The 26,882-nt window shown below is 41.6% G+C and overlaps 1 protein-coding gene across 3 annotated transcripts in view; it reads left to right on the top strand.

Annotated features, from left to right (window-relative positions):
* fam110b (family with sequence similarity 110 member B) overlaps positions 1-26,440 on the top strand; it is a 39,339-nt gene extending 12,899 nt beyond the window's left edge. The window contains exons 2-6 of one of the 3 annotated variants that reach the window (XM_019277224.2): positions 16,152-16,265; positions 22,922-23,239; positions 23,357-23,598; positions 23,697-24,103; positions 25,335-26,440. In XM_019277224.2, coding sequence (XP_019132769.1) covers positions 23,476-23,598; positions 23,697-24,103; positions 25,335-26,238 — 1,434 coding nt within the window. In that variant the 5' untranslated portion in view covers positions 16,152-16,265; positions 22,922-23,239; positions 23,357-23,475 and the 3' untranslated portion in view covers positions 26,239-26,440. Of the gene's footprint in view, positions 1-16,151; positions 16,266-22,921; positions 23,599-23,696; positions 24,104-25,334 lie in introns of all 3 variants that reach the window. The other 2 variants (XM_019277222.2, XM_019277223.2) reach the window with 2 other exon arrangements.
* The last annotated feature ends 442 nt before the right edge of the window (positions 26,441-26,882 follow it).

The following is a 26,882-nucleotide window of genomic DNA, read 5'->3' as shown; positions in this document are numbered from 1 at the left end:
CTGCTGTACTGTACCGAGGCTGCAGAGAACATCACTATCTGCCATAGTTTATTCAAGCAGCTGCTTAGTCATGGATGTTTCCAGGAGATTGGATTTCAGGAGGAATGGACTGTTGTATAACACCTTCTTCTAATCGGCACTGAACTGGTGCTCACACTGCTTATTATGTTCAGGTCTTGGTTTAAGCTCCGTATGATGCTGTTGGGCTTTCAGGGAACTGTGAGGACAATGGTATGCAGCCGATTTTTTCAGGGATTACAGTTGGTGCCAGTTCTTCATTTGAAATTATAAATCAGACTAAATAAACTGATCTGATGTGTGACAGACTGTAGAGATTATTATTATTTATACTAGTATGTATAAAGTTCTTGTTTAAAAATAAATGTTATTGTAGGATTGAATGTTTTTTTTTTTTTTTTGAACAAATTTGTGTTTGCGTTACTGTAATTGCGTCATGTTCTTTGGGTACTATCTATCTAATCTACTTTAGATTACTCTTAAAATCATAACTGTTACTGTATGGGGCTACATTTTGAATTACATACCGCTGCTCAGCTTCATGTGATGAGATATCTTGTTGTGGGCTGTTACAAATCAGTAAACAAGACGCCTTTATTACTTTATTGGATTTTTGCATCAGTGTGATGATGTACTTTTTTAGGCATGAGAGAAAAAATACTACATTTGGTGGTTATTTGTTCTCCACAGAATATATTGATGTTCTGTATCTCATGATAACATAAATCATCTACCAATTAGGGATGCACCGAAAATTCGACCACCGAAAATTTTCGGCCGAAAATGGCCCAAAAGTGCATTTCAGCTTTCGGTGAAGTGGCCGAATAGTAAGGCCAAATAGTGGCGTGATGCAATTGACGCAATGAAACAACGTGCGCGGTGACCTGGCCACGGTTGCTGATTCTTTTCTCATTCACACACAATAAACCCACAATGCAGGATATAGGAAAAACACAGGCAAGAAATACATCATACACTGCTCTTTAGCGGAGCTATATACCTCTCTCTACATTACGGCGTCTCACACATGCGAGGTGCGTTCATTGACCGTCGGAATGACTATGATGCGTTCATGAACGTGGGAAAAAGGGAAACTCACTGGAAATATAATAAAACTAAATAGTATTTCTTTCAAGAACAAATTAACAGTGATTTCTAACAATATAAATGAAATAATAATTATACTAACTGGAAATTCTACTGGAATATTTGAAGGATATTAAATAAACATTTACTTTCTTTGAAAAAAACATGTCTACAAATTTATTCTAGGCTATTTATGCAATAGTACAAAATAGTGAAAAATTTAACAACCGCATTTTTATATTCGGTTTCGGTATTCGGCCAACCATTAAATTTTTATTCGGCTTCGGTTTCGGCCAAAAATTTTCATTTCGGTGCATCCCTACTACCAATATAAGGTTGCATTTAACATTCCATGATAAATAACTTGCCGTTATTAATGTCAAAGTTCAGGTGAACTAACAACAACAATAATAATAACAATGATAATAATAATAATACATTTTATTTATAAGCACTTTTCTGAATACTCAAAGACACTTTACTTAAAAACATCATAGCAGCAAATCAACATGAAACAGTGCAACACAAACACAATAGACTGAGCTAAACATTCTGGGGGGGGGGCTCTGTCCAGTCAGGAGGTCAGCATCAGATGAACGGAGACTGCGGGATGGATTGTGGCGATGGTCAGTGAGGAAGGAAGCTCATGGTGGTTATGGAGGGCTTTGTGTGTGAGGAGGAGGATTTTGAACCGAACCTGCTGTGGAACCAGGAGCCAGTGAAGGTTCTGGAGGACAGGAGTGATGTGATCATGGGTGTGAGTGTGGGTGAGCAGACGTGCAGCAGAGTTTTGGATGTACTGTAGTTTATTTAAAGTTTTGGATGGTGTGCTGTAGAGGATGCTGTTGCAGTAATGGATTCTGGAGGTGTTGAAGGCGTGAATGAGGGTTTCTGCAGCAGAGAAGGAGAGTGATGGGTGGAGTCGGGGAATGTTCTTTAGGTGAAAAAGGCAGTTCTGCTGGGGATGCCAAGATGACTCTGAGGTTGCGACTGTAAGGGGATGGAGACGGGGTGTTGTCGATGGTGAGGCAGAAACTGTGCGTGGTAAGAAAACTTAATCACCAACATCATTAACACCATAACACACTTAAATCCATATTTAACGTGAGCACATCACTGTTACAGTATTACAGTTAACACTGATCATACTTCATCACACATTTCATTCATTTATTACTTTTTTACCCCAAAACAAACGAAAGTGAGACCACACACTGCTTACTCATACAGTAAAAGCAACTTTCAGTATTCACAGTTTCACTCTCCTCCTCCTCCTCCTCCTTGTCTTCTTCTGTGGTGGAAAGCAAGCCAGCTTAGAGGCACATTACTGCCACCAACTGTTGCTCCCACATGAAAACGCGGCAAGCGGTGATGTAATGTCTGTGGTGGTACAGTGTGTGTGTGTGTGTGTGTGTGTGTGTGTGTTTCAGTCAGATTAGTGTGCAGTGTCTGCTGCTACTGTATTTCCACTGACCCTTTCTCTGTCTGCCTCATTAGTATTATCCACCTCCGATGAGAGCCACTTTAATTAATTACTTATTTACTGTACTTAGCCTAATTAGCAGCACACTGACTTTCTCTGATGCAAATTGAGAACCATTGTCAGCTGAACAGATGGAAAGAAACATGCCGGAGTTCTCCTTCAATTGATGAATGTTCAGTTCATGTGTTTGCCTGTCAATGTGCCAGAGTTAGCCGATGTTTGAATTGTGTCTCTGCTGAATTGGACTTACCTGCAGCACCATGCAGGCCTGAAAAAAGATGACGTCTGTCAGATGAAACAGCTCTCCGTGACATTGAAGATGCTCATTTGGATTATCTGTCCATCCCCAAAAGTAGCCCAATTCCTGCGTCCCTGTTCCACAGTGTTGTTGACTGTTTTAGTCTAGTTGATAGAAAGTCCTTGTGTCCGTGTGTGTTTGTGGGTGTGTGGGTGTGTGTGTGTGTGTGTTTGTGGGTGTGTGTGTGTGTGTCTGTCTGTGTGTGTGTTTGTGGGTGGGGGGCGGGGTGTGAGCCACAGAGTTCTGCTGCTTCTCCAAACTCTGCCTGGATTAACCTTTGTGGCGCCTCTGATCTGGTTAGCTAGTACTTATGTCGCAGTGCACGCCTCAGGACAAGACAGCAAACATGAGGAAACCTTTATTCAACCAGGTTTATTATTTACAGTACTAATTTATTCAATTTGACACAGAAGACCGTGGTTTACATTGTGTCTTCAAAGAGTCATCATCGGTTGTCTTTAACCTTGGCGACAGTCTGTCAGATTTAGAAAGCTCTATTTACACAATATGAGAGAAATAGATGAATCTGCATATTTTATCTGTGTATAACCACTTGAAAATAAGGATCATTGTGTTTTTGTTAGTTTAGAATGGGTCACCGTAGCTTCTCCTTCACACTTGGAATGGGAGGGTGGGTGGAAGGGGTTGCAGTCAGTGACCACACTGCTAGATGCCACTGAATTCTACACACTGATCCTTTAAATGACCTTGATCTTGCTGTTCTTGGTGATGGTTTTGCTGATTCGATGACAAAGTAACTTCAAAGTTCTTAATGTATGACTCAAAGTGACAAAATAAACCACTTGTAGCTCGTCAGCATGTATGTATTTTTCCAATTTCAGGGTACAAATTCCTCAGTGTAAACTATATTGACTGAGAACGTCGAGCCATGCTAGCAGTGCCTACATACTCCAGGGTGCACTGTGCACAAACTTCTGAAAGCTAGCTGCTGGGAGCTATTCAAAGACAGCACTGCTAGCAAATAACTTCTTGCATATCTTTTTACATGTAACATACACACACGCACACACACACACACACACACACACACACACACACACACACCGGTTTTGGTTTCACCGTTATCCAGTCTACTAATCTCATTATTTAGTTTGCTTCAACGAGGCTAACTTGAGAAAGTTAAGAGACACTGTGTTGCACAACACAGTGTCTCTTAACTTTCTCAATATTGCATTATTCCAACAGCCATCCTAGCCCATCGTTTTTACTTTGTTGGCATTCGGTGACAAAAATACTCATTGGTCACCTGCTCTCTTGCCCCAGCTGCTCTTGGTTGTCTTTTCTAGTTTATCTTTGGGATCCGGAACACCTCTGTATAAGTGACTAACACTTTAATGCTCAGTAACATTCGCAAAGGCTAGCGGGGTTAGCGACAGCATCCAACAAAAAGTGCCCAAGCTGAAATTATTTCCATTGTTATGGAAGGGCCAGTCACCAGTCACTGTTTGGTCTTAGGACCTCAGGTTCTGATTGTCCCCATCGGCCATGTCCACCTGCAACCTCAAAATTTCTTGGACAAAAACACTGTAACAAGCAAAAAGAACATGTTCATCAACGTGAACCCCTCCCAAGCCTACCCACAGGTGGAGAGTAGAAGTAGCCTGTAGTTCTTCACCGTACACATCAAATAGCAGCACCAGTGCTGGAACATTAGCAGAACTGAGCTTTCAATGCACTGTGCAATGCATTGCTCCAGTTGACTACATCCACCATCAACATCAATTTGACATCCACATAAACATGGTGAATTTTCCCATTCATTTTTTGCCAAACATGGTTAGGCTGGTATGCAGGGGTCTGGAAAGCAACCAGTCATGGTTGACTGAGGATTAATGCAACCTTGCCCTGCCCTGGCTCCATTATTAGGCTGCGCTCAAAGTGGGCCATCCAGTAAAGATTACTTTATTGTTGATATGAGTATTATTTTTTATTTAACATGAATAATTTAGTCTATACAATATTTGGAAATACCAACAGTCCAGAACCCAAAGAGATTCATCTAACAACAAACATAGAAAAACAGCAAATCCCCACTTTCAAGAAGTTGAAACCAGAGAATGACTGCAATATTTGCATTCATAAATGAATAAAAAATAAAAAAGATCCATTTATTATTACACAGTATTTCAGATACTGACTACTCATTGTGATGAGAAAAAAAACAACCTTAAACCAAAATCTTATCCAATAAGGCAATGTGCAGCCTGCTATAGGCTTGGCTAGCCCAGCGCTAATTCACAAGCGTTATAAAACTGTTGGTCAGATCTATACTATGTTCACCTACTCATCAGTGTGAAAGATGTTTTTTTTTTGCATAATGCCTTTTTTGCAGCATTGTCTCTTCCTTGTTTCATTGTTGTCTTCTAGAGATTAGTCCCTGAACTCATCTCAGCACTACTTTCTCTGGCATTCCAGCTAACATAAAGCTGCCCTGAGGCTCACCACGGGTCTAAATACTAAGATGCTTGTTTAGAGCCACTCCTCTTTCCTCCTCATGCTTTGCTCTGGAGGTGTCAGTCTACAGCTTTCTTGGTTCAAAATAGGAAGCAATGACAATTTCAGACCAGAAGCTAATCCCAAACAAGAAACATGGAAAAGATAATGTTATCAAAGTATGTTGAAAATAGTTTCAAGGCTGGCGAATAAAAAGCTGTCCTTGACTCGTGCGGTGATTAAGGCAGTAGGGTAAATCTATCAGGAAGATGTGATCTGTAGCTCTGTGCTAAACTTAGCCTGGGCAGACATCGGCTTTGCTCTGGTGCTTCTTCAGTGCTCCATGACGGCTGCTCAGGGGTTGGTGTCTGGAGTATTTTAGACTTAGCGATCTCGGATTTCTAAACATTTCTGAGATCCAACTTTACTTGTTGGGTGTGTTAAGACATTAATAGGGGGCTAACTTTTAGCTCATTGTGAGGCAAGGGGGGGGAGCTACTGTTGCCATGGGCAACGATGTGTACCGTGATTCTGTGCTTCCTCATTCGCCAAATTGTCAAATGCTTGATAGAAGTGTGGAATTCCCGGAACTGCTCTTGTGGTAAGTCCACAGATTTGTATGTAGTATAGAATGTTACGTTTTTATATGACCCTGAATGAGTGAAATGAAGTAAAAACACAATGACAGAGTCATGGTCCAAGGTTAGAATGCACCATGAAGAGATGATAATGCTGCCAAGCCATACAGTGATTTAACTGCACTGCTAATTTGACAATATTAGTCGATGTCATTGTATTATGTAATTAAACTGGTCTGAGCAACTTTCACGTTTTAATGACCAGTGCTAGAACATGAAAATGAGTCAGTATTTTTGCACCTCCAGCCCCCTTGTTACGGACTCAGTTGGGCTTTGTGAATGGGTTTTTTGACAAGATGCCTGAAATAATGTCTGTGGTAAACACAAGCTGTTGAGATGTTTGTTTTGTTTTGTGGCATAAAATGTCAGTAAATATCCCAACCAGGAGTTTTGAAGCTGTTGTCAAAAAATGTGGTTGCTAACAAATGGCTAAATGAGACTACAGAGGTTGTCGAGCACATGAAACAAATTGACTCAACAGTCTGCCTTCACAGCTTTGTCAAGTTTTTCTAAACACAAACCTGTAGATTTTCATTTCACAATTGAATTAAAAGTTGGACATTTTGCAGTGGTTGTTTAGAAAATGATCTGTTTCCTTGTGGCAATCATCTTTCCACTTGAAGTCATCAACATAGTGTTCATTTGTGAAGATTAGTCTAAGTATCATAAACCTTTATTCATTGGAAAATTCCTATTAACTTTCCCATTAACTGAGTGAGCCAGAGTGGCGCTGACCTCTGCAAAAATCATCCCTAATGTTCAGTCCCATTCATTGTATGATTTGTCATTGATGAAGTTCTGGATTTTGAAAACTTAAATTGGTAACACACTCTGTTGTTTGTAACAGCTAAGAGAGTTTATATAATTTATTGTTTTCACAAGGTGTTTTCAAAGGTGTGACATGTTACATGTTATCAATGCTGATTGTCTTTTTCAGTTATGCGATATGACTTTCCTGTTTGGAATTCCAGGTAGAGAGAAAGCTTTCTAGAGTTTTCTATTGGCTAATGGTCTTAGAGAAAGTTGAGCCACGTTATTGTCAGCCAATCCAATAAACCTCAGCAGATGGAGACTCTTGTTACCCTCAAGAACTAAACAGAAAGGGTAAGAGCACCTTACCCAACTTTTTAATAACCTCTATTTCTTCATTAAAAACTCATGTTGTACATACTGTTTTATTGCAGTGATGGTTGATGGACTTCAGGTCTAAATTGATACATTTCAATTATTTTATGCTACACCAGCTATAAACATTGTTTATCATCGTAATTGTTTATGTTTTATACTGTACATGGTCCCATTAAATAAATAAATGAATGAATGAATGAATGAATGAATGAGCGTGTCCATGGCTGACTCACTGTCACTGTCATTGGAATAGCACTGGGTAGTTCAGTTCTTTTTGGTTCTGCAGCTCGAGGTGCAGCTTCAGAGATGCACTGAACTGACCTTTTCTCACCTGATAGTGATTCTGATACTTTGACCCAAGTCATCTGGCTCAGGAGGCAGAGAGGGTCATCCACTAATCGCACGGTTGGTGATTTGATCCCCAGCTCCTCCTGGCCACATGTCCAAGTGTCCTCGGTAATGACAATGAACTCCAAATTGCACCTGATGGTCAGACCGGCGTTAGTAGCTCGCTGGCATTGCTCTGTGAGTGTGTAAATGGTCGGTCGACAAAAAGCTACATATAAATGCAGCCATTGAACCTTTTACCATTAGTGCTAATACTTATTATTTCTTTATTCACTGTTACTGCATGTTTCCCTGCATGTATTCTCTGCCTCTCTCTGTTATTAAAAGACTGACTTGTTCCACTCTGCCGCAGTGGGGATTTCACTTCTATGAAAATGTAATAATAATGCTGATAACACGCACACACACAGACAAGAGGAGCTGAAAGCCTTTAATAAGTTTAGAGATGATAACGAACTGGGCAAGAGACTTAGATAGAAGTCCCATTCACTTTCATAAGTAGATATTCACACATTTAATTAAACATATTTCCAGTGCAGCTTTTCACACAACACTTAGAGCATTGGTATTAATGTGATAGAGATGAATGACAGGAGAACAAGTATTGAAAGAAGTAAAGAAAAAAAGCACTAAACCCGCTGACCTCAGACTGATCAACTCTCCTCTCTGTGCCTTCCTGTTAAAATCAGCTGGGTTACTGCATGTTGGTAGGTCAGTACCTCCACTGTTGGAGAAAGGAAAATCATTTATTACCCAGCTGTCACACTATAAACACCTCATGATTGGTAGGGCAGTGAGTTTTCCCCAGATCTAAGCAACAACAGTGTTGAGCTACATGGTAATGCCACTAGTTATCCACAAGTCAAAGGAAATCACTCCATCATCAACTGGCCATGTAGTGGACCTCATAAGATCTCAATTTAATCTCTAAGTTCAAAGTTAGAACTTTTTACAAGAATTAATTTTAACAGGAGAATGAATTAACAGGAATTTATGGGAATAAACAGGAATAAACCGTGAATTTACAAAGTTGAATATTGGCCCTTAACAGGGAACTTAAATATAGTTGGGGAAAATATATTTTAGCACAATCTTGACTAAAACAACCAGATATCATGCAGATCTACTTGAATATCTGCTGTTGCTCAGTCAGATGCACACAGCACACTGCTTACTGCAGGGTTACTGAGGCCACGCCCCCTACCTGCACAGGTGATTTCTGTACCTGGACCACACTTTAGAGCCCAGAGCACACAGAGACTATTAAAGACACATTTGAGCTTGTGGACTACATAATAATGTTATATAAAATAAATTCAAATTTGATAAAATAAATAAATAAAATTGATAAAGTTCTACTTACAAATAAATCATAATAAATAAATAATAAATAAATTCCATAATTCCCATGGTGTTTCCGATTTGGAATATTACCAAAACTTCCAATCTTAACTTCCCATGAAAAGTTCCCTGAAAGTCTCCTTTCCTTTGCCTACTGACTACTGTAGTCAGAAGGACAACAATAGACAATGCAGGTCACCTCCACCACCTCCGGGTCCAATCACCCCAGAAGACTCTATTACTGAAAAAAGGCATGTTGAAAGTTTGGAACACAACATTTGGAGCAAGCTGCACATTGATGGGAGAATGTAGGATGGTCAGACAAGACAAGAATCCAACTTTTCTGCAGAAATACGTCAGAGATGGCTCTTCATATGACCCTAAAAATACTTCCAGTGAAAATAGTACATGTAGTAAGACAACCACCACTGCTAATGGTTATGCTGCAGTCTGGATAACACACACACACTATCTAGCGGGTTATAGATTTCTTGTAGGGAGTATAGTTTGGTGCATGTTTTGAGGACATTGAAAAGAGTAATACATTTAAACCAGATTTATTGAACAATTCATCAGAACACATCCAGATTTGACACAGTTTGATTTGATGCAGAGACAAGCAACTCACTAAATTGTGCTCCATCACACGCCCTTGCACTGCTTGAGAGTGCATTTGTAGGTGGTGTAAATGTGTGACTCAACCCTCTTTGCTTACACAGTCCTAAAGTGCCCTGTATTTATGGCACCACGGGTGCTGATTGTAAGGGGTGGGTTCACACCTCAGGGTCAAGCTCCTGGATGGAACCACAAGCAAGGATGATATATTGTTTTAATTTTCCAGTTGGTCTAATTTGCATTCACAAAGGCAAAACTCGAATGGTCCAGAAATTGTAATTGTTGGGCTCACTGAGGAACTGTGGAAATGTAAGTGCAGAACACAGTCATGATTGGCAGGAGTTGGAGGTGATGCATATTGCACAATTACCTGTAGTTACTGGTGGTAAATGTGTATTCATCTAATGTAATGTCACATAATTCTGGGGACAGCAAAACAAACTACAGCGTACAGCAATAATCAGCCTTTTCCCATCATTCTGTGAACAGCCGTGATCTGATTTATTGCTGCACAAAGCATAAGTCTGCAGACTGTGGAAGTGGTTGGTTACCTCAGTTTGTCACCTGTGGCTCTTTATCTAACAGTGGCTGCTCCGTCTTGTTGGTAACTGGTGGTCAGTGCTAATCTCATTGACAAACATATTGGATTTCTTGTGACTACTTAATAGTTAAAGTCAGCTAGTCTATCACAAGTTAAGCGTGTTCATGTGAAGCTGCAGCAGTTGGAAATGTTTGGTTTGCATTAGCAGTAACTTAGTAACAGCATTTTGCATTTAGTCCTGGAACAAAAGTAGCTGCATGAGTAATCAACTGTTTTGTCAGCAGCCAGTTCTTATGGAAGGCTCTTCAGTGGGTGTTACTACTGAACAGTGTAATAATGTAGGCATTCTGAGGAAGATATTCTGACGCTAGATGCTACTAGTTCACTAACCAATGAAATTGGTGATTGATTCAAATGGTGTTCACAGCAGCCCTTTTAAGGGGGACCAGAGAGCAAAAAACTAGACATGCAAAATCAAATCTTCTCAAGGAAACAACAACTAAGTAGTTTCCTTTGGCAGCAGAAGTGTAAACTCATTAAACAATAATTGGTTGTAAATGAAGCTGATAAATAACTAAGACTAAAAATTTGTAACCTTTTAAACCTAATTCACGGTGTTATCAGGATGTGTCAGAATGTCTAACTGCGATTAAATTATATAAGTGAACGTTTGCAGACTTAAATCTATAGTAAAGGGCTGAGCTGATTTCTTTTTTTGACTGATGTGGTCTCCAAGCAGGTCCCATAGTGCAGTGCATTCACTGTTCAGACTGAACAGTTGTGGTGAAAAGTGGGCTTTTTAATGCGGCCACAGCTCATGCACTTTATGGTTCACACCCAGAAAACAGAGGGCTTCTTTTGCATTGTGGTACTGAGTAGGGATGGGCATGATTAATCGATAATCGATAATTGATCGTTAAGAATTGTGTTGATCACGTTATTTTTTTTATCGATCAAACGTTGGTATTAAATAAAAGGTGCTGTATAGTGTGAGTCTTAAAGCAATGCAATGAGTTTCACTGTGTGGCAGCAATGAAACATTTTACCAACCGGGGGTGATATTTGACTTAGAAAAACTATATACTCCGCTACCTGCGAGTTTCCGTAGATTTCAAAATTAATCATAAAAAAGTCACGGCGAAGTGTGGCGTTGGACCATTTTGAATAAAATAATAACAAAGTTCACTGCAAACACTGCGATGCCGTGTATAAGTACAACACGTCCACGACTCAATGATGACACAATGATGTACCACTTGAACAACGTGCATCCGACCCTGGTTAACGTCAGTGCACCCCAGGCTGGCCAAGTTAGCGCGGAGGTATCCGTGCATCCCGGCAACGTCAATCCTCTCAGAGCGGGTGTGTTCAGCTGCTGGACGGACGGTCACCAGGCTGCATTCACGTCTGACCCCAGAGCACGTTAACATGCTTATCTTTATCAACAAAAATCAGTAGGCTTGTATTGAAGTTACTGTTAGGCGTCCATCACCAATGTAGAGTTACTAGTTAGTTTTTATATGCTTTGTTAAGTAATTAATTGTTACGTAATCTCTCCCTTACTTTCCCCAGTCTTTCTCGACTCGGTTTTAACTTAAGTACATTTTGACCAAAGTATTATTATGTTTAAGTTATTGTTTAATATGATCGCCGCACCGCATATTAAGTTTAACCATTGAACGTCGGGCTTAACTGCCATAAGAGTTGACTGTTCTTCTTGTAATAAAGATTTAATTGAGGAAAAAACATGTATTTGTATTTTTATTGCACTTTTAATATAAAAAAAATAATGATTAATCGATAATTGATCGTTAATTTTCCCGATGATCGATCAAAGAAATTTATTCGAATGCCCATCCCTAGTACTGAGTGGCTCAGTATTATAGTGTTTCAGTATGTGAGTGTATGCCTCTCTCAATGTGTGATCATTAGACATCTGATTCTAACTCAGGAGCTGCACAGGAGTACATTCAGAGAATAACCAACCAAAATAATGATGAGTGGGACATAGGCTGATGGAGTCAGAATAGATACTCACTAATCCAGCTTTGGACCATCTTTATGTACATTTTAATACAAACAGCCACCTGTTTAATTACACAGCTGTCAGCTGCCTGAGCAGACATGTTGTTCATGCAAGTCACTCTCTTCTTTTCTCTTCATAGCTTCCTCCATAACATTCTCATTGATCTTGCTGAGCCCAGGTACATTGCTTGTCCAGCTCCGGTTCTAGCGCAACACTGGCTCTGCTCCACCCCCCTCAGCATTCCACGGAAAAACCTTCTCTTCCCTGGTGTTTGGCTAACAGACTGAGATAACAGCAGCTATATCTGGCAGCAATTCAGGGTTAGGGGAGGACATCAGAGGGAAAAAACAGAAAACATTTTCTCCATAAAATATGATCCAGTTTCACCAAAATAGTTCCTGTGTGTGAGCATAAAGTATTACTGTTGTGTAATTCTTCTTCACAAAATGACATAGTGTAAGAACAGACGTACAAATGACAAAGACAACAGTCACCTGATTCTGAGTCAGTGAAGCATCAACATGGTTTGAAATCTGTTAGTTCATGGAGGAAAAGCTACAGTGGTGTTTTAGAGGACAGACAGAGTAGAATCTGTAAATGGCTGCAAACATAAATCTCCTCTGCCTTTTCGTTGGCATCTGTGAGTTTATAATTAGTAGCTCCAACCTTCACTCTGCTACACTAGGTGGCCATGGCATCACACACATACTCACCCTTCCAGCCCCATGAGGGCTGTGTATATTTTTAAAGCAGGAGTAAAGTTGGACCACTGTGGCTCGTGTTCAGTGTGATTGAATGGACAAGAACATGGTAGCATGTGCTGTGTGTTGAAACCTGTAGCACAGTCAGGTACCTCATGATGAACTGCACGTTCAGCTCCATCAGAAGAATCTGGCAGAAGTCTCAGTATTTGGCGTGTCACATGGGTCGAACCCCTGCTCTGCAACAGACTGTCTGTTTCAGTGCCTGCTGAGAATGTGTGGGAGGAGAAGGAGAGGAGGGACAGATTCGCAGTGAAAACAGACTCAGGTGAGTTGATGGGGAGGGTAAGAAATGATGGAGAGAGGGAGGAAGGACGGAGGGAGAGAGGGGAGGCAATGACAACCTTGCTGTTTCGTCTCTATAGACCATAAAGGACTTATAAGCTATTGCACATGTGCTTTGTGAAGCCTGTGGTGATCAGCAGACGGCACATTATCTGTGCTCGGTCCACTTGTGTCCTCTGCACACGACTCGGCCAATGAACATGAAGCTGAAAAACAAAAGAAGTCCAGGAAGTTGAATAACAGAACAGAACACTGTGTTCTATAGGAGTGATATGACGTGTGTTTAATACTGCTGAGTCAGGCTGGAGGAGCTAGACCTCCATTACTCAGTGAGGTGGAAAAGCCCCATCACACACACACTCACGCACACAGCTGCTTTTCTCTCATGTTTTGGTGACAGCTTGTAAAACAGTCACTGTGGACTCAGATCAGTCTCTCTATTAATACATGCACACAGAAGGAGTGAACAGGGATCATCCTGCTGACCTTCTTCAACAGTTCATTTGACTTCAAGTTTAAATTCAGCAGCAAATCGAAGCAAAGCGTTTCAAATAAGGAGCACAACACAATGGTTTTGACTTTGTTCTGTGATTTGGACCAATGACAAATGTGTGAAACTCATAGGGTTGCTCAAAGGGTTGCAAAGGGGCAGAACATTTCTGGAAACTTTCCATAGGAAGTTAAGCTGGAAATATAAAAATCAGAAACTCCATGGGAATTATACACATTATGTGAATTAACTATAAGTGGGTAATTTAAACAAACTGTATCATATCCAAACATAAATCTAAACATTTTGTTTTGTCATAAGCAGCCATGCAAAATAAAACAATTCAAACAATTATTAACATTTCAACAGATTTATTTGTAAGTAGAACTTTATCAAGTTTAAATTATTTTTTTGAACAATATTATGTAGTCCACCAGCTCACATGTGAGTCTTTAACAGGCTCTGTGTGCTCTGGGCTCTAAAGTGTGGTCCAGGTACAGAAATCACCTGTGCAGGTAGGGGGCGTGGCCTCAGTAGCCCTGCAGTAAGCAGTGTGCTGTGTGCATGTGATTGAGGAACAGCAGATATTCAAGTGGACCTGCATGGAATCTGGTTGTTTTAGTCAAGATTATGATAAAATATATTTTCCCAAACTATATTTAAGTTCCCTGTTAAGAGCCAACCTTAAACTTTATAAATTCCTGGTTTACTCCTGTTAATTCCCATAAATTCCTGTTAATTCCCATGGAAAGTTTCCAGCTTCCCGGGATTTTGCAACCCCAATTGCTCATTGGAGTGTATTGGGCCTCCTCATCTTCCCTTCATCCTTCACATTTTACTGTGCAGGACCCTGATGTCAGAGTAGCTGCTCCTCGCTCCTTTTCATCTGATCAAGACAAGAATTTTTCAAACCTTTAGCTAATCAGGAATAGTGCCGGATAGTGGCTGCTGATAATAATAATAATAGTGAATTTTTAAACCTTATGATTGTAGTGCAGATCTTTATGTCCAAAACATCAGTCATGTTGAGTCTGTATGAAAGCTGGAGAATAATTTGTCTCCCACGGCACATTTTCTAACAGTGACTGTGCTGAATGTGGTTTACTTTAAAAGGATACATCCTGTTTTTTTTTTTGTTTTTTTTTTCAATCAGTAATAATCACCAGATGTACTCACCAAGCTCATTCTTGAGATCTTGAAACACGACCGGGCTAAAAATAAGTCCGATGGGTCAACAAACATGAGCAGACAGACGGGTTGGGAAAAAGCCTCGGTGGAAGAGAAAATAAAAGTGAATGTAAAGTTCTTTGGAACATGCGTCACAGTTTCTGTTTGTCTGACCTCCAAACAGAAAATGGTTTAAATCATCAATCAACTGTTGGCTTGTTTCCAATATGTCTGCTCCTGTTTGTTTACCCACTTTCAGCAACGTCATCGTGTTATAGGAGAATACAGCTTAGTTCCAGTGATGTCACGTGTTGCAGGTCTGTGAAGTAGTGTGTGGTAAAGCACAGCAGTCATATGTAATGGTATATCCATGATGTACACGCCTCTCTTTTGTTTTCTCTCACCTTTCTTAAACTCCACGCTTTATGACATCATCACACATCATGGGAACAGCAGTCAACATTTGAACAGTGGGAAAACCAAACTACTGTGTGTGTGTGCGACCAACTGCACAATCAATAGATATTTTTGGAAGAAGAATGTGAAGCAGTGCTGCTGACGTTAAAAGTGCGTAGTTTATTTTCTCTCCTGTACAAATGTACAGTAAGCAGAAGTACTGCTCTGTGTGTGTGTGTGTGTGTGTGTGTGTGTGTGTGTGTGTGGCTGTAGTATCAGGTCATTTGGTAGGACTCCAGCTCCCACTGAGTGACCATCTGGACCACTGAGCTCTCGCATACACATGCACTACAGTGAGTACAGTGAGTCATTACTGTAAAACCAATCAGTGTAGGGCTAAGTGATGATGTCAGCAAGTGAAAGAAGCGGATTTGATGAGGATTAGAAGCAGGAGAAGCTTCACGGTAAACAGGAAATCTAGACATTAAATAAGTCAGTAAGAGTAGTGAGTGAGCAGGTGAAGGGCTGAAGGAAGGTTTGCAACTTCACACACACTTTAGTCTTTTTTATTTGAATTCTTTGTGTTGACCTGGACCATAAAATCTCACCTGAGATCAGCCAATCCAATTGAGCTGTGGTCCACTTTCATGTGGCTCCACCTGCCTGTACATTATTCGTATTATTTATCCTGCAAGCTGCAAACTGGAAATCAGTTTCTGTCAGTGAACACGTGTAGTTATGCACACTAATCACAGACCGGGGAAAAGATGGTTTATACGCCAACTCTGACAGTAGTCCTGATGTCAGGGATTCAGCACTGGACACAAAAATAAAGAAGTCAGTTAAATATATAGTTAAATATCAGACAGCATGGATGAGACGTAAACATTTTCTCTACTTTGGAAACTTTGTCTCTCATTTCTTTATTCAAGGCAGCACCAGTGATGCACTGATGTGCAGGAAGTGCTGCCGCCTCCACGCTGTCAATAATTTGACTAATTATTACACAGACATTCTGGCACTTGCTTCGGATGATTCATTCTTCATGTCTTGTCTTGGTGTTTTGTGTTTCTCAGCAACTGTGAGACCCAGCGATAACCTGCAGCACCTGGAGGAGAAGGGGGAGGTGCCCAGTTTCAACGGCCAGTAGCTTGAAGCACAGGAGCGGCCAATAGGAGCACTCCAAACTGGTAAAACTTTTTTAAATTACAAAAGTGGAGATGCTTCCCCTGTTTCGGTGTATTAACAGACTGAAATCCATTAAAATACCGATTAAGATTACAGTGTTACATAAAATTAGTGGAATAAGAGGAAGATTAAATATTTCTTTTGACTTTTCGATTTGTAACCTCAGTGAGTCCTCTAGTAATTAATAGGGTAGGATGAATGTAACTGTTACATATAGTGCCAATCTAAATATGTCTGTTTTTAATTTCATCCATTTCCATAAACTGAATCAGATACTGTCAGCACATCACCACACCTACAGTAAAGACCTGTGACAGTCGGTAAATAGGAGAACAAAATTAGCATGTTCCAGGTGCAGGCTGGTCTTTGGAGTGACTGTGCTGTTTGAATGACTGTTCCAACAGAAAACCACATGAAGTCTAGATGTCTAGATCTCTCCAAAGCTCACCCTCCCCACTCAAGGGTTTGACGTGGCAGAGAGAGGCTTCATCTTGTGTTCACCTGTTTAGTTCACTGATGGCACTGAGCAGAAGGTCTGCAGTCTGCGGATTACTGATTCTTCAACACCTTTCATGTCGTCTTTACTGTCAGTGACATCCGCTCACACCCACAGAAGAAAAAGCAGGCAGAGCTGACCAATCACCGTTCTTGGTGGCTGCCTCTAGTTTCATTGTTTTCATGTAAATACCCACTGACCCAGTGAGACTGACCTCTGTAGAGTTTGAAGCAAGAGATGATGAACATGCATCGTCTGAAGTCAAGGTTCACTGTAACACCAGACAACAGTGCTCCCTCTGTGGACTTTATTGTTATTTTTGTTATGTGTATTCAAAACTTATATATTGTATTAACACAATCCTGTTTGTGGGTCCTTTGAGGTGATGGACTTTGTTCAGTTATAGGTGTGTGAGAGCCCAACTCATCCAGGATCAGATTAAGATTCAGAATTATTTTGTTACAGTAAGAGAAAATAAAAAGCAACATATAACATATAAAATCTAAAATTTAACAGGATAACAAGAAATATAGGTAATTTAAAAACAGTTAAAATAACTGTCGACGTCAGACATTCTCCCAAATCAATATCTGCCTGAACATTCTAATGTTAACAAACAAGCATTCAAAATTTGAAAATTAAATTTTTGTTAATATTGATATTGATGAAAACTGTGCTTCCCTACTGTGTGAACGACTGCTGCACAACAGATGCAGCCTGTTTTTGACCTTTCAGTTTTTAAACTATTTGACTTGTATGTGGTGCAGCATCTGATCATCTATAATGAGTCATTTTCTCCCTCAAATGACTGGCTTTGTTTCCTTGCATTCATAATTTAAAAAAAATTAAAAATAAAAAAATTTGCATTAATGTGCATTTTATTAATGATAACATCTTATTCAAAGGTTTTAGCAGAAAAATGAATTCTGGTTCAGATTGCTGCAGTCTGTCATGAACTGTTCAGTGTCTCCAGGCATGAACTGATGTGTGATGGGGAGGTGGCACCGTTTACAGTATATGAACTTTTCCTTCCTGATACAACACTTAAAACAGATCAGATTATCATCAGTCTGACTTGTGATCAATATATAGACAATTCAACTTGGCAGTGGATCAACAGTGTAATGGAAACTCTGTTTCATCAGCTGAAGCTGAAATATTTATCCTGAGACCTTCTTCACAGCACAAAAACAACAGGTGTCACTAATAACATCACTAATGGTTGCATTCTGTTTAGGTGAGCCAGTTCCAGTCTCCTGGTACACTTAAATGGAACAGAGTCTCGTTAATGTTATTAGTAACATGTGTGCTTTACACGCAAAACGTCTGCTGTGAAGAAGGCTTCGACCAGTACTGTTAACGTGAAGAGACCACATGACGCAGCCCAGTGACACCGTTACAATGTTTTTAATAAGTGCACAGCTGGATTTGAATCGAGACAACTCTGTAAATGGTAAATGGACTGTACTTATGTAACATATATATCTATATATATCTATATACAATTAGAGTTGTCACGATACTAAAATGAGTAACCACGATACTGTACCAGACAAAGTATCGCGGTTCCGGGTATTATCGCAATACTGCGGCCTTTTTTTTTATTATTATTTTTATAAACTGCAATGTATTTGTACAAGTTAGTTTGAAACAACGACGTTTGTTTTTTAAGTAAAATTGGTGTTGCCACTGACGAAGACCCTTTGCAACCCTTTGCAACCCTACCCTTAGATGGTGCCTAAGGACACTTGGACGTGCAGACTGGAGGAGGAGCCGGGAATCGAACTACTGATCATCTGATTAGTGAACAACCTACTGACCCGCTCTATCTCCTTAGCCACAGCCTGCCCTGCCCTCACTGTATGCACAGTATATGTCACAGACATTGAAGTATCTGAACTGAGACACAGCGTTAGCCTGTTTGTCTTTGTGCTTCCTCTCTAAGTGCAGAAGTATAACGTGGTCCCAGCCGTCTCAGCAGGATTTTCATGCTGCCGTGTAGGAAGACATTTTTCAGTACAAATGATTTGTCTGACATCTCCCAGAAAGCCACAGCTGCTTCTTCTGTCTCCCACAAAGGCTTATTTGGAGTGTGAGGGGGTGACAGCCGTTAGATGTAACAAAGATTTCAAAATAGAAGTCATTTGTTGCATTTGAAGTTTCAGATCCAATAACAGTAATGATGTTAAATAAATCACACAATTCATAGACAATTTAGTAATATTACAGTTGGGGTGTTGACAGGAAATGGAACTCTCTATGTCTGAGACCAAGACAAGGTCAAAAGTGCAGTCAATTCCAAGAACTACAACACTGATGTCTGTATCAGTGCAACTGTCTAATATAACAGCATCTGGTTCAGACTGGTGTAAATCAGTATTAGCTCTTGCTCAGGTCATTATCAATGCAAACCTTTAAAAGGAACACTGAGTGAATGCCGGTGCACTGGCTCCTGCTGCTCAGTGTGTGGTTGGTTTCCTAGCAGTACTCTGCTGGCTCCGCTCAACATGCTGCCAATACAGGAAATAGAAAGAGCTAGAGGGTTAGTGTGTGTGTGTGTGTGTGTGTGTGTGTGTGTGTGTGTGTGTGTTTTCTTGTGTCTTGGCTTTCTGCCTAGAGGTGATACATAGGAGAGAGACCTAAAACAAGGAGGAAGGGACACTGAAATGACATCGTACACAATTTCTAGATGCTGACTCTGGAAAAATTGTGTTATTTTGATACACTGAGATTTGATTCAACACACAGTGTGTTACAGACGTCTGTAAACGGTGAAACACTACACGATGCGGTCAGTTGAGTTTCACTGACCGCCACTCGAAGGCGAGAAGTGGTCGAGGAAGACAACCAGTAAATATGCATGAGAGATGCATGGAAAGAACCGCCATGGCCTGCAGGAAATCTCCACAACCCCCATGGTGGCTAGATCCATGCACTACCCTCCCAGGATCTGACCTGACAACACTCAGTGAACGGATCACAAACAAACAACACATACAACCCAGATTCTTTCAATTTTCTCTGAGTTCTACACACACAGAAACACCTAGAGGACACAAGGAGGCTTTAAGGATTAAAACAATCCAAATACCCCCAGTGTGTGTACTTTGTGACCCCGTCTCAGCTCTCCTGCAGCCCACATCTGATTTCTGGTAAACAGAATAATAAGACATAACAATTCATAAAGCCAGAAATGAACAAGAGCCAAGTGTTCTCTGGGAGAGAATAGGCCTGCAGGCATCTTGCACTGGAACCCACTGTCTCTCTTTCTCATGACTATCATGTGTTTATGTGTGTGTGTGTGTGTGTGTGTGTGTGTGTGTGTGTGTCAGCTGATTTCTTGCTTTGATTTTTAAAGCAGGAGAAACGCAGACTAATCCTGGGCAGTGTTTTTTTCGTGTCTGCTTGGGCACGGCACACTCAAAGTGGGTTCAGCTCAGTTTGTGAAAGTCCAGGTTACAGAGTACAGAGAAGGAAGAAGAGATAGAAAATGTCTGCAGGATATTTTGTTTGTCCACATTCTCTCCGCCTTTCTCTCTTTTCTTTGTCTGATACTGTGTTCTGCAGGAAATGAGCAGGACACATGTTCCTAATCCAAATGAAATCAGTGCTTCAGTCCTTAGTCTGTGTGTGTGTGTGTGTGTTTGTGTGTGTTCATGGTAAAACAGAAACATATGGCCCTGTTCAGTACTGGAACCACAGAGTAATCACATAATACATTACTCTCACAGATCCTTAAAATGTTCTCCAATGCTGCACACCACATGCTTCAGGCCTAAAAAACAACAAAGTGTGCTTACAGCAGAGAAGAGGGTAAAAAAAATTCCTATTTCTCATCTTCTATCATCCTGAATTAGTTCACAAATGGCAAATATTAATTTTTGTAATGATGTTAGAAGAAACAAAAAAGGCAGAGCTAAGGGAGAGCACAGTGCAGCACCAAACCAGCATGCACACAGTGCACAATCTTCAGTACAGACAAAACCTCAAGCAGCTACTGTCATTGTTTAGTGACACACCAACTTTCAATCTGATTTTGTAGTAAGAATCTTAAATTACATTAAATGTTAAATTGACACTGTTTCGTTACTCAGAACTTGTAGTATGTTTAATAATCAGCTTTGCAATAGAAGGTGAAATAATTTGTGAAATCTGTGCACGCCATCACTGTGACTAAGCACAGAACTCAACACCACACCAACACACACTCTTTGTAAACCTTCAGTCAGCTCTGGTCAGGTAAGGAAAATAACTCCACAGTCTGTTTCATTTCAGTGCCTTTGGCCTGTACAGTGCTGTGACTGTGAAATGAAGCCAACACAGGAGTGCCAAAAACTGCAGTTCCTCAAACGACCAGTTGAGGCTGGCTCCAAAAAGAGTCAGTCTCCATAAGCCCACTATATGTATCTATATATGTATCTAAAACAAAACCTCATGCACCTCCATTATGGACAGTATGTAATGATCCCTTCAGTAATACACACAGCTGTTGATAATGAAATACTGCCTCGTGTGTGTGTGTGTGTGTGTGTGTGTGTGTGTGTGTGCGGTCTGTCTCCAGAAGGGATGGTTTTGGATGGCAGATTAGAAGATCCTAATCAGTCCAACACACACACGCACATTGTTTTAGAAGAAAACACACACATACCTACACAAATCACCAGCCGTTTACATATTCATAATTAATATTCCATACAGGTTTCTCAATCCAATATTGACAGCTTTATATTCGCAGATTAGAAAAAACTACATAATCCACACTGTGTGTGTGTGTGTGTGTGTGTGTGTGTGTGTGTGTGTGTGTGTGTGTGTGTGTGTAGGGGAACTGCTGTGAGCTTATCTGGTTTAATAACGTTGAATAATGCTGTGCACAACATTTATTAATACTGATCAAACTCTCAGAGGACAAAAGGACACATCTGAATTTCCTCACACAAAGTAAGAAGCTAGAGTCAGAACAAAAGACCATGAAGGCTTCAGAGTCGAAACGATAGACAAAAATATTGACAGACTGCAGACTCAGCGAGGAGTCAACATCTAACCCTAAGTCACACACAGTCAGCACCTGTGGCACATCCTGAATACAAGACCCACCCTCAATGAATAGAAGACCCTCCAATCAACTAAAAGCAAATCAATGGACCTCTGAGCTTAGATTGTTGTATTGTTTTTTTTATAGTTGGCATATAACCATTTTACACCATCAGGACATTATAGAAACTGACAATGGAAGTAGCACAAATGGTTTGGACTTGGTGTGTTTGGTTCTACCTGTTGCCTGTTGGTGCTTTGTGAAATACCTGGTTGTCAGTGGGCGTTAAGGGACCATGTACTAAAAGACACAGGACCTTTGTAGGGCTGACTGAGAACTAAAATGTTACCTTTGTTAGACCCGCACTCTGACTGGTACCTCGGTCCAGCTCCGTCACCATTTTGCGCTCCATCATAATATCTGGCTTCTCAACTGGAATCACTGACTCCCAATCCCATTCTTCCAGGAAGTTTGTGTGTGTTCAGTTTTTAATAAAGGCAGAGGGGGGTTAAAAAATACACAAACTCTGACATATAAAGTTATCATATTTGATACAAGACACAGGGTTGCACAGCTTGTCACGTTAGCTAATTTAAGCTAACTAATATAAGATAACTGCTCCGTACTGGTTCATGTCCAGTCTGCTGTCCTCAATAAATAACTACACTAAGGTGCCCTTGAGCAAAGCACTGAAGCCCCGTCTGCTCCAGTGGACTGCTCAGTGACCACAGAGTGGTTAAGTGGGAAGCTCCCAGTGGGAATGTGGGCTGATTCTGGAACACAGTGCAGTGTTCTGTGATTTCTCCTGCATGCAAACATGTCAATGAAAAGTTTATTTCATCAGGAATTATTCTTTCATTTTTTTAATTATCAGGTACTTTGTGTCCAGTACAGCTTTCTTTACACAGACACACGTCATGAATGATATGGGCTGTACAGTGTACACTTTGTGTGTGTGAGTGTGTAATGTGTGTTTATGTGTGCCCTTGCCTGCATACACACTGTGATCTCTGTATTTGGATGTCCTAGCTATTCTTGCTATTGTTGCTAGGTGCGTGATGTCACAGCTCATCTCTGACTGCATTGGCTGTTTCTCTCTCTCTCTCTGTCTCTTTTTTTGCCTGTTTCAGATCGTGTCGCAGGCTGAAGGGAGAGCTGAAGTGAGAGTGGAGGAGAGGCGCTGGGGCTTTCCTTTCCCAACATCGTTTGCTTTTCCTTGGGCCCTGTGGAAGCACTCATCCACACCACTGCACTGAAATACACTCATCACCCTCTTTCCATTCTGGCACTGCACTCATTCTCTCTCTTTCTATCCATCTATCTGTCCATCTTGCTTGATGAATAGGTCAGTGGAACCTAGACGCCACAAACCAGTGCAGACCTCGCAGTAAAGAAACAGTGAAATCAGTTTTGGCTGTGGAGTTGCCCACAGAGCTCGTCCGGCTCAGGTGATGCAGCAGTGTGTTTGAATAGAGCCCTTCAGCAGCACGTCAGCACGTCATCTGGCTCAGTCCCACAGGCTCCCACAGGCAATGATGAGGGCCCGTGGGTTTCTCTCTTTCTAGACTTTCTCTCCTTCCACCTTGTGTCTTCATGTTTTGGGGGTCCTGTGGTGCCCCCGCCCTCTGTCAACCCCCCCGCACCCGCTGCCACCACGGCCGGCCACCCCAGTCGCCTTGTTGCCATGCCGACAGAGACACTGGCTCCTGCCCTGCCAGATAGCAAGGCCGCCGGACCCGCGACACCCTTCAGTTCTACCGTGCCCCTCCGCATCCTCAACAAGGGCCCTGACTACTTCAGGAGACAGGTACTGTTACATGATTCAATGTCCATTGTCCAAAGACTTGCAGGTTTAAGTAAGACTAGATCATTAACTTGCATTGTTTTCATTCCTCTGTGTCTCAGGTGGAACCTAACCCGAAGCGTCTCAGTGCTGTCGAGAGACTAGAAGCGGACAAGGCCAAGTATGTCAAGAGTCAGGAAGTTATCAACGCCAAACAAGAGCCAATCAAACCACCCGTGCTGGCTAAGCCCCCCGTCGGCCACGCCCTCCTGTCTAAGAGAGGCTCCGGGGTCGGCGGAGGAGGAAATGGAGGAGGGATGCCTTTCAAAGCATCCAATAACAATGCCAAGTCAGACACGTGTGCGACGAGCAGCGGTGGCAGCAAACGAGAGAACTTAAACCTGGAGATCCTAAAAAATCTGCTGAACTCATCGTCCTCTCCAGGGGCAGAAGGACTGGGAGGTGGAGCTAAGAGTGCTGTGCTGATGAGGTCATCAGGAGGAATGCCCAGAAGTTGGACACCATCGGGGTAAATGAATACATCTCCTCTGATACAGGGGTTATGCAGTTTGAACATGATTTGCTTGTTATGTATCATTCATGCTAGTTAATCACTAACTATATAGTTACAGGGTAATTTACAGGTGAGCCTTTAAGATAATTAACACATTATCACAATAGAATTGGATTTCTAGTCATAACCTAAAAATGGTTATGACATCACATCAAGATGTGATGAATTGTAGATTTGGGCCGTGTGATGTAATATAGCAATTTAATACATATCCACATTTATGAGTTTTATGTACAGCCGTTGTACTGTAGTCAATGTATCAAACCCCGCCGCAGTCCGGTTGAGAAGCATCCCAGAAGCAGGCCTCCGCTTGGCTCCGTGTGAAATACGCAGCTGATCTATTTTTGACAGACGCCTGCGTCAATTTACGCAGAGTATCTCGAGCTGACAGGAAGCCAGACACAGAAACAGCATAGAGAACCCAGTGGATTTTCAAAATAAAATACCCCATGCAAACTGCCAGTCGTAAAAACAGACAAAAGACAAACTAATTAACTGCATAGCATATTTACACATGTAGAAGCATATTTAGAAGCACATAAACCAGGAAAATTACCAAATCTGAGCAAGTAAACAGAGTCTGGCCGACTAAACACTCCCGGTGGGTTTGAAGTTGCGTGCAGGATGAACCAAAACAGCGTCGCAGCCGCGGCGTGATGTGCCCCGTGGGGTTTCAGGGTAAGGTAGTGGTTGTTTAAAGTATGTCTCTGAACCACCATCTGGACCATCGGTGGACACTCAAAGGTTTCGAATGACCCTGGATGTGTGTTACCAAGCTATTTAAACATTGTCCAACACACAGTCCAGCAGAGCTATGAGGGCGGTAGCAGTGGTTGTGGGGTAGTCACGAAAGCCCAGATGGGAGTGTAGGTCCTCTTCGTGTCCACAAGTATGCAAATTCAGCTGGCTTTTTGTCCACATTCTCTGGATCATCATCATCACCACACACTTTGATCATTGTGTCTACCTGCCATATTTTACTGCATTGCAGTGATGCACTAAATGTTCTTCTATAGTTACTATTTAATTGTTTTCCTATTTTAAACCCATTTAATTATTTATTCTCTTTAAGTTTCATTATTTATCTGTACTTATTCTGTGCTTGTGCTGCTGTAACACCTGAATATCTCCTCTAGGGGAACAATGAAGGATTGTTTTATGCTTTCTTTCTGTTTTTTGCACTCAGGATGCCGTTAACCTACCGATCTACAATGACACTCAATGAGCAACCAGCAGACTCGGCTCCCAGTCCTAGCACCTCACACTCCCTCCGATCCTTCTCCCATTCCCTGAAGGTCCCTCCAATCAACAGCGGGGGACGCCGCAGTCCTCAACAGGGAGGAAACCTCAATCTCAGCAGACGAGTCCTGGATGAGAGAGGAGGTGAAGGATTAGTTATGGAACGATCTCGCTCCCCGCTACCGCCTCTGCTCACATCCCACTCCTCGTCCGACCTCCTGCGACTGTGTAATGGCAAGCCACTCCGTGCAGCCCGATCCAGCAGCTCCTCAGCTCCACCCCTTCCTCCAAAACCCAACCCAGCCTCCCTCCCTCCTCCCGCACTTTCCTTGTCACTGCCTCCCCCTCGTCCAACTCCATCCCCGTCGCCCTGCAACAACACCACCCCTCAGTCACTACCTTGTGATTTCGGGGACTCTTCCAATACTTCAGCCGACCCCAACCTGGAGCTTGAGCTTGGTTCATCCGTGGCACGTCGCTCCTCCCTACATAGATCTAAATCAGACCTGTCAGACCGGTATGCCCGGGCTGGAGCTGATGTTGAACGCTTTTTTAACTACTGCGGCCTTGACCCTGAAGAGCTGGAGGCAGTTGGTCCAGAAAACTTTGCACGGGCCAACTCGGACATCGTCAGCCTCAACTTCCGATCAGCTTCTATGATCTCCTCCGACTGCGACCGGTCACGGCGGTCCTCCAATGATGGACTGTCAGACGCAGATGAGGACGAGGAAGAGGAGGCCGGGGAGCGGGTTCCATATGGCATCTCAGCTGTGGAACGAAATGCAAGAGTCATTAAGTGGCTGTACAGCATCAAACAGGCGAGAGAGACACAGAAAGTCTCACATGTTTAGGACAAGTGGATTGGATGTAATGCTGTAATCTATCTACAAACTGCCCCATGTTCGAGAATTGGCTCCCGGGTTTAGATACTGTGATGTTGGGGCTGAACTTAAAGTTTGTTAAAATGTAGAAATGGATGAATGAATGGATGGAAGAGAAATTCTGATAAGTGTAACACAAACTAGGTAAGAAAACAGCAGAAATGTTTAATAATGAAGAAATGAGAAAAAGGATTCTGGTTTAGTTCAACATGAACACTGAGAACATAAAGGAATAAAAGCTGGACGGTCGTCTGAACAAAACGGAGACAAACAAACAAACATGGGACATGAACTCATTAATTAAATGTTTCTCTATGGACACTGTATTCTTCTGACCGACACAGTCTGTCAGTCTGCTTGAGCAACAAGAGCGAAATGCACTACGATTGTCCAAGGACCCATAAAGTGACCACCTCATTACAAAGGTTTATAGGCCTTTCTCACAGAGAACATTTTGACTTGTCCAACAGGTTTGACTCACATTCCATTTAGGTGCAGACCTCTGAATCATCACCCCCAATACGCTCATTCACAGGTGTTTCTGCAGTGTTCCTGTATAGCTTGCTAGCTACCTCGCTACATCTGTACAAATATTTGCATATTACTTAGAGAAA

This window comes from Larimichthys crocea, chromosome II (genome assembly GCF_000972845.2).
Source record: "Larimichthys crocea isolate SSNF chromosome II, L_crocea_2.0, whole genome shotgun sequence".
Lineage (NCBI taxonomy): Eukaryota > Metazoa > Chordata > Actinopteri > Sciaenidae > Larimichthys > Larimichthys crocea.
This window is presented reverse-complemented; position numbering and strand designations above follow the sequence as displayed.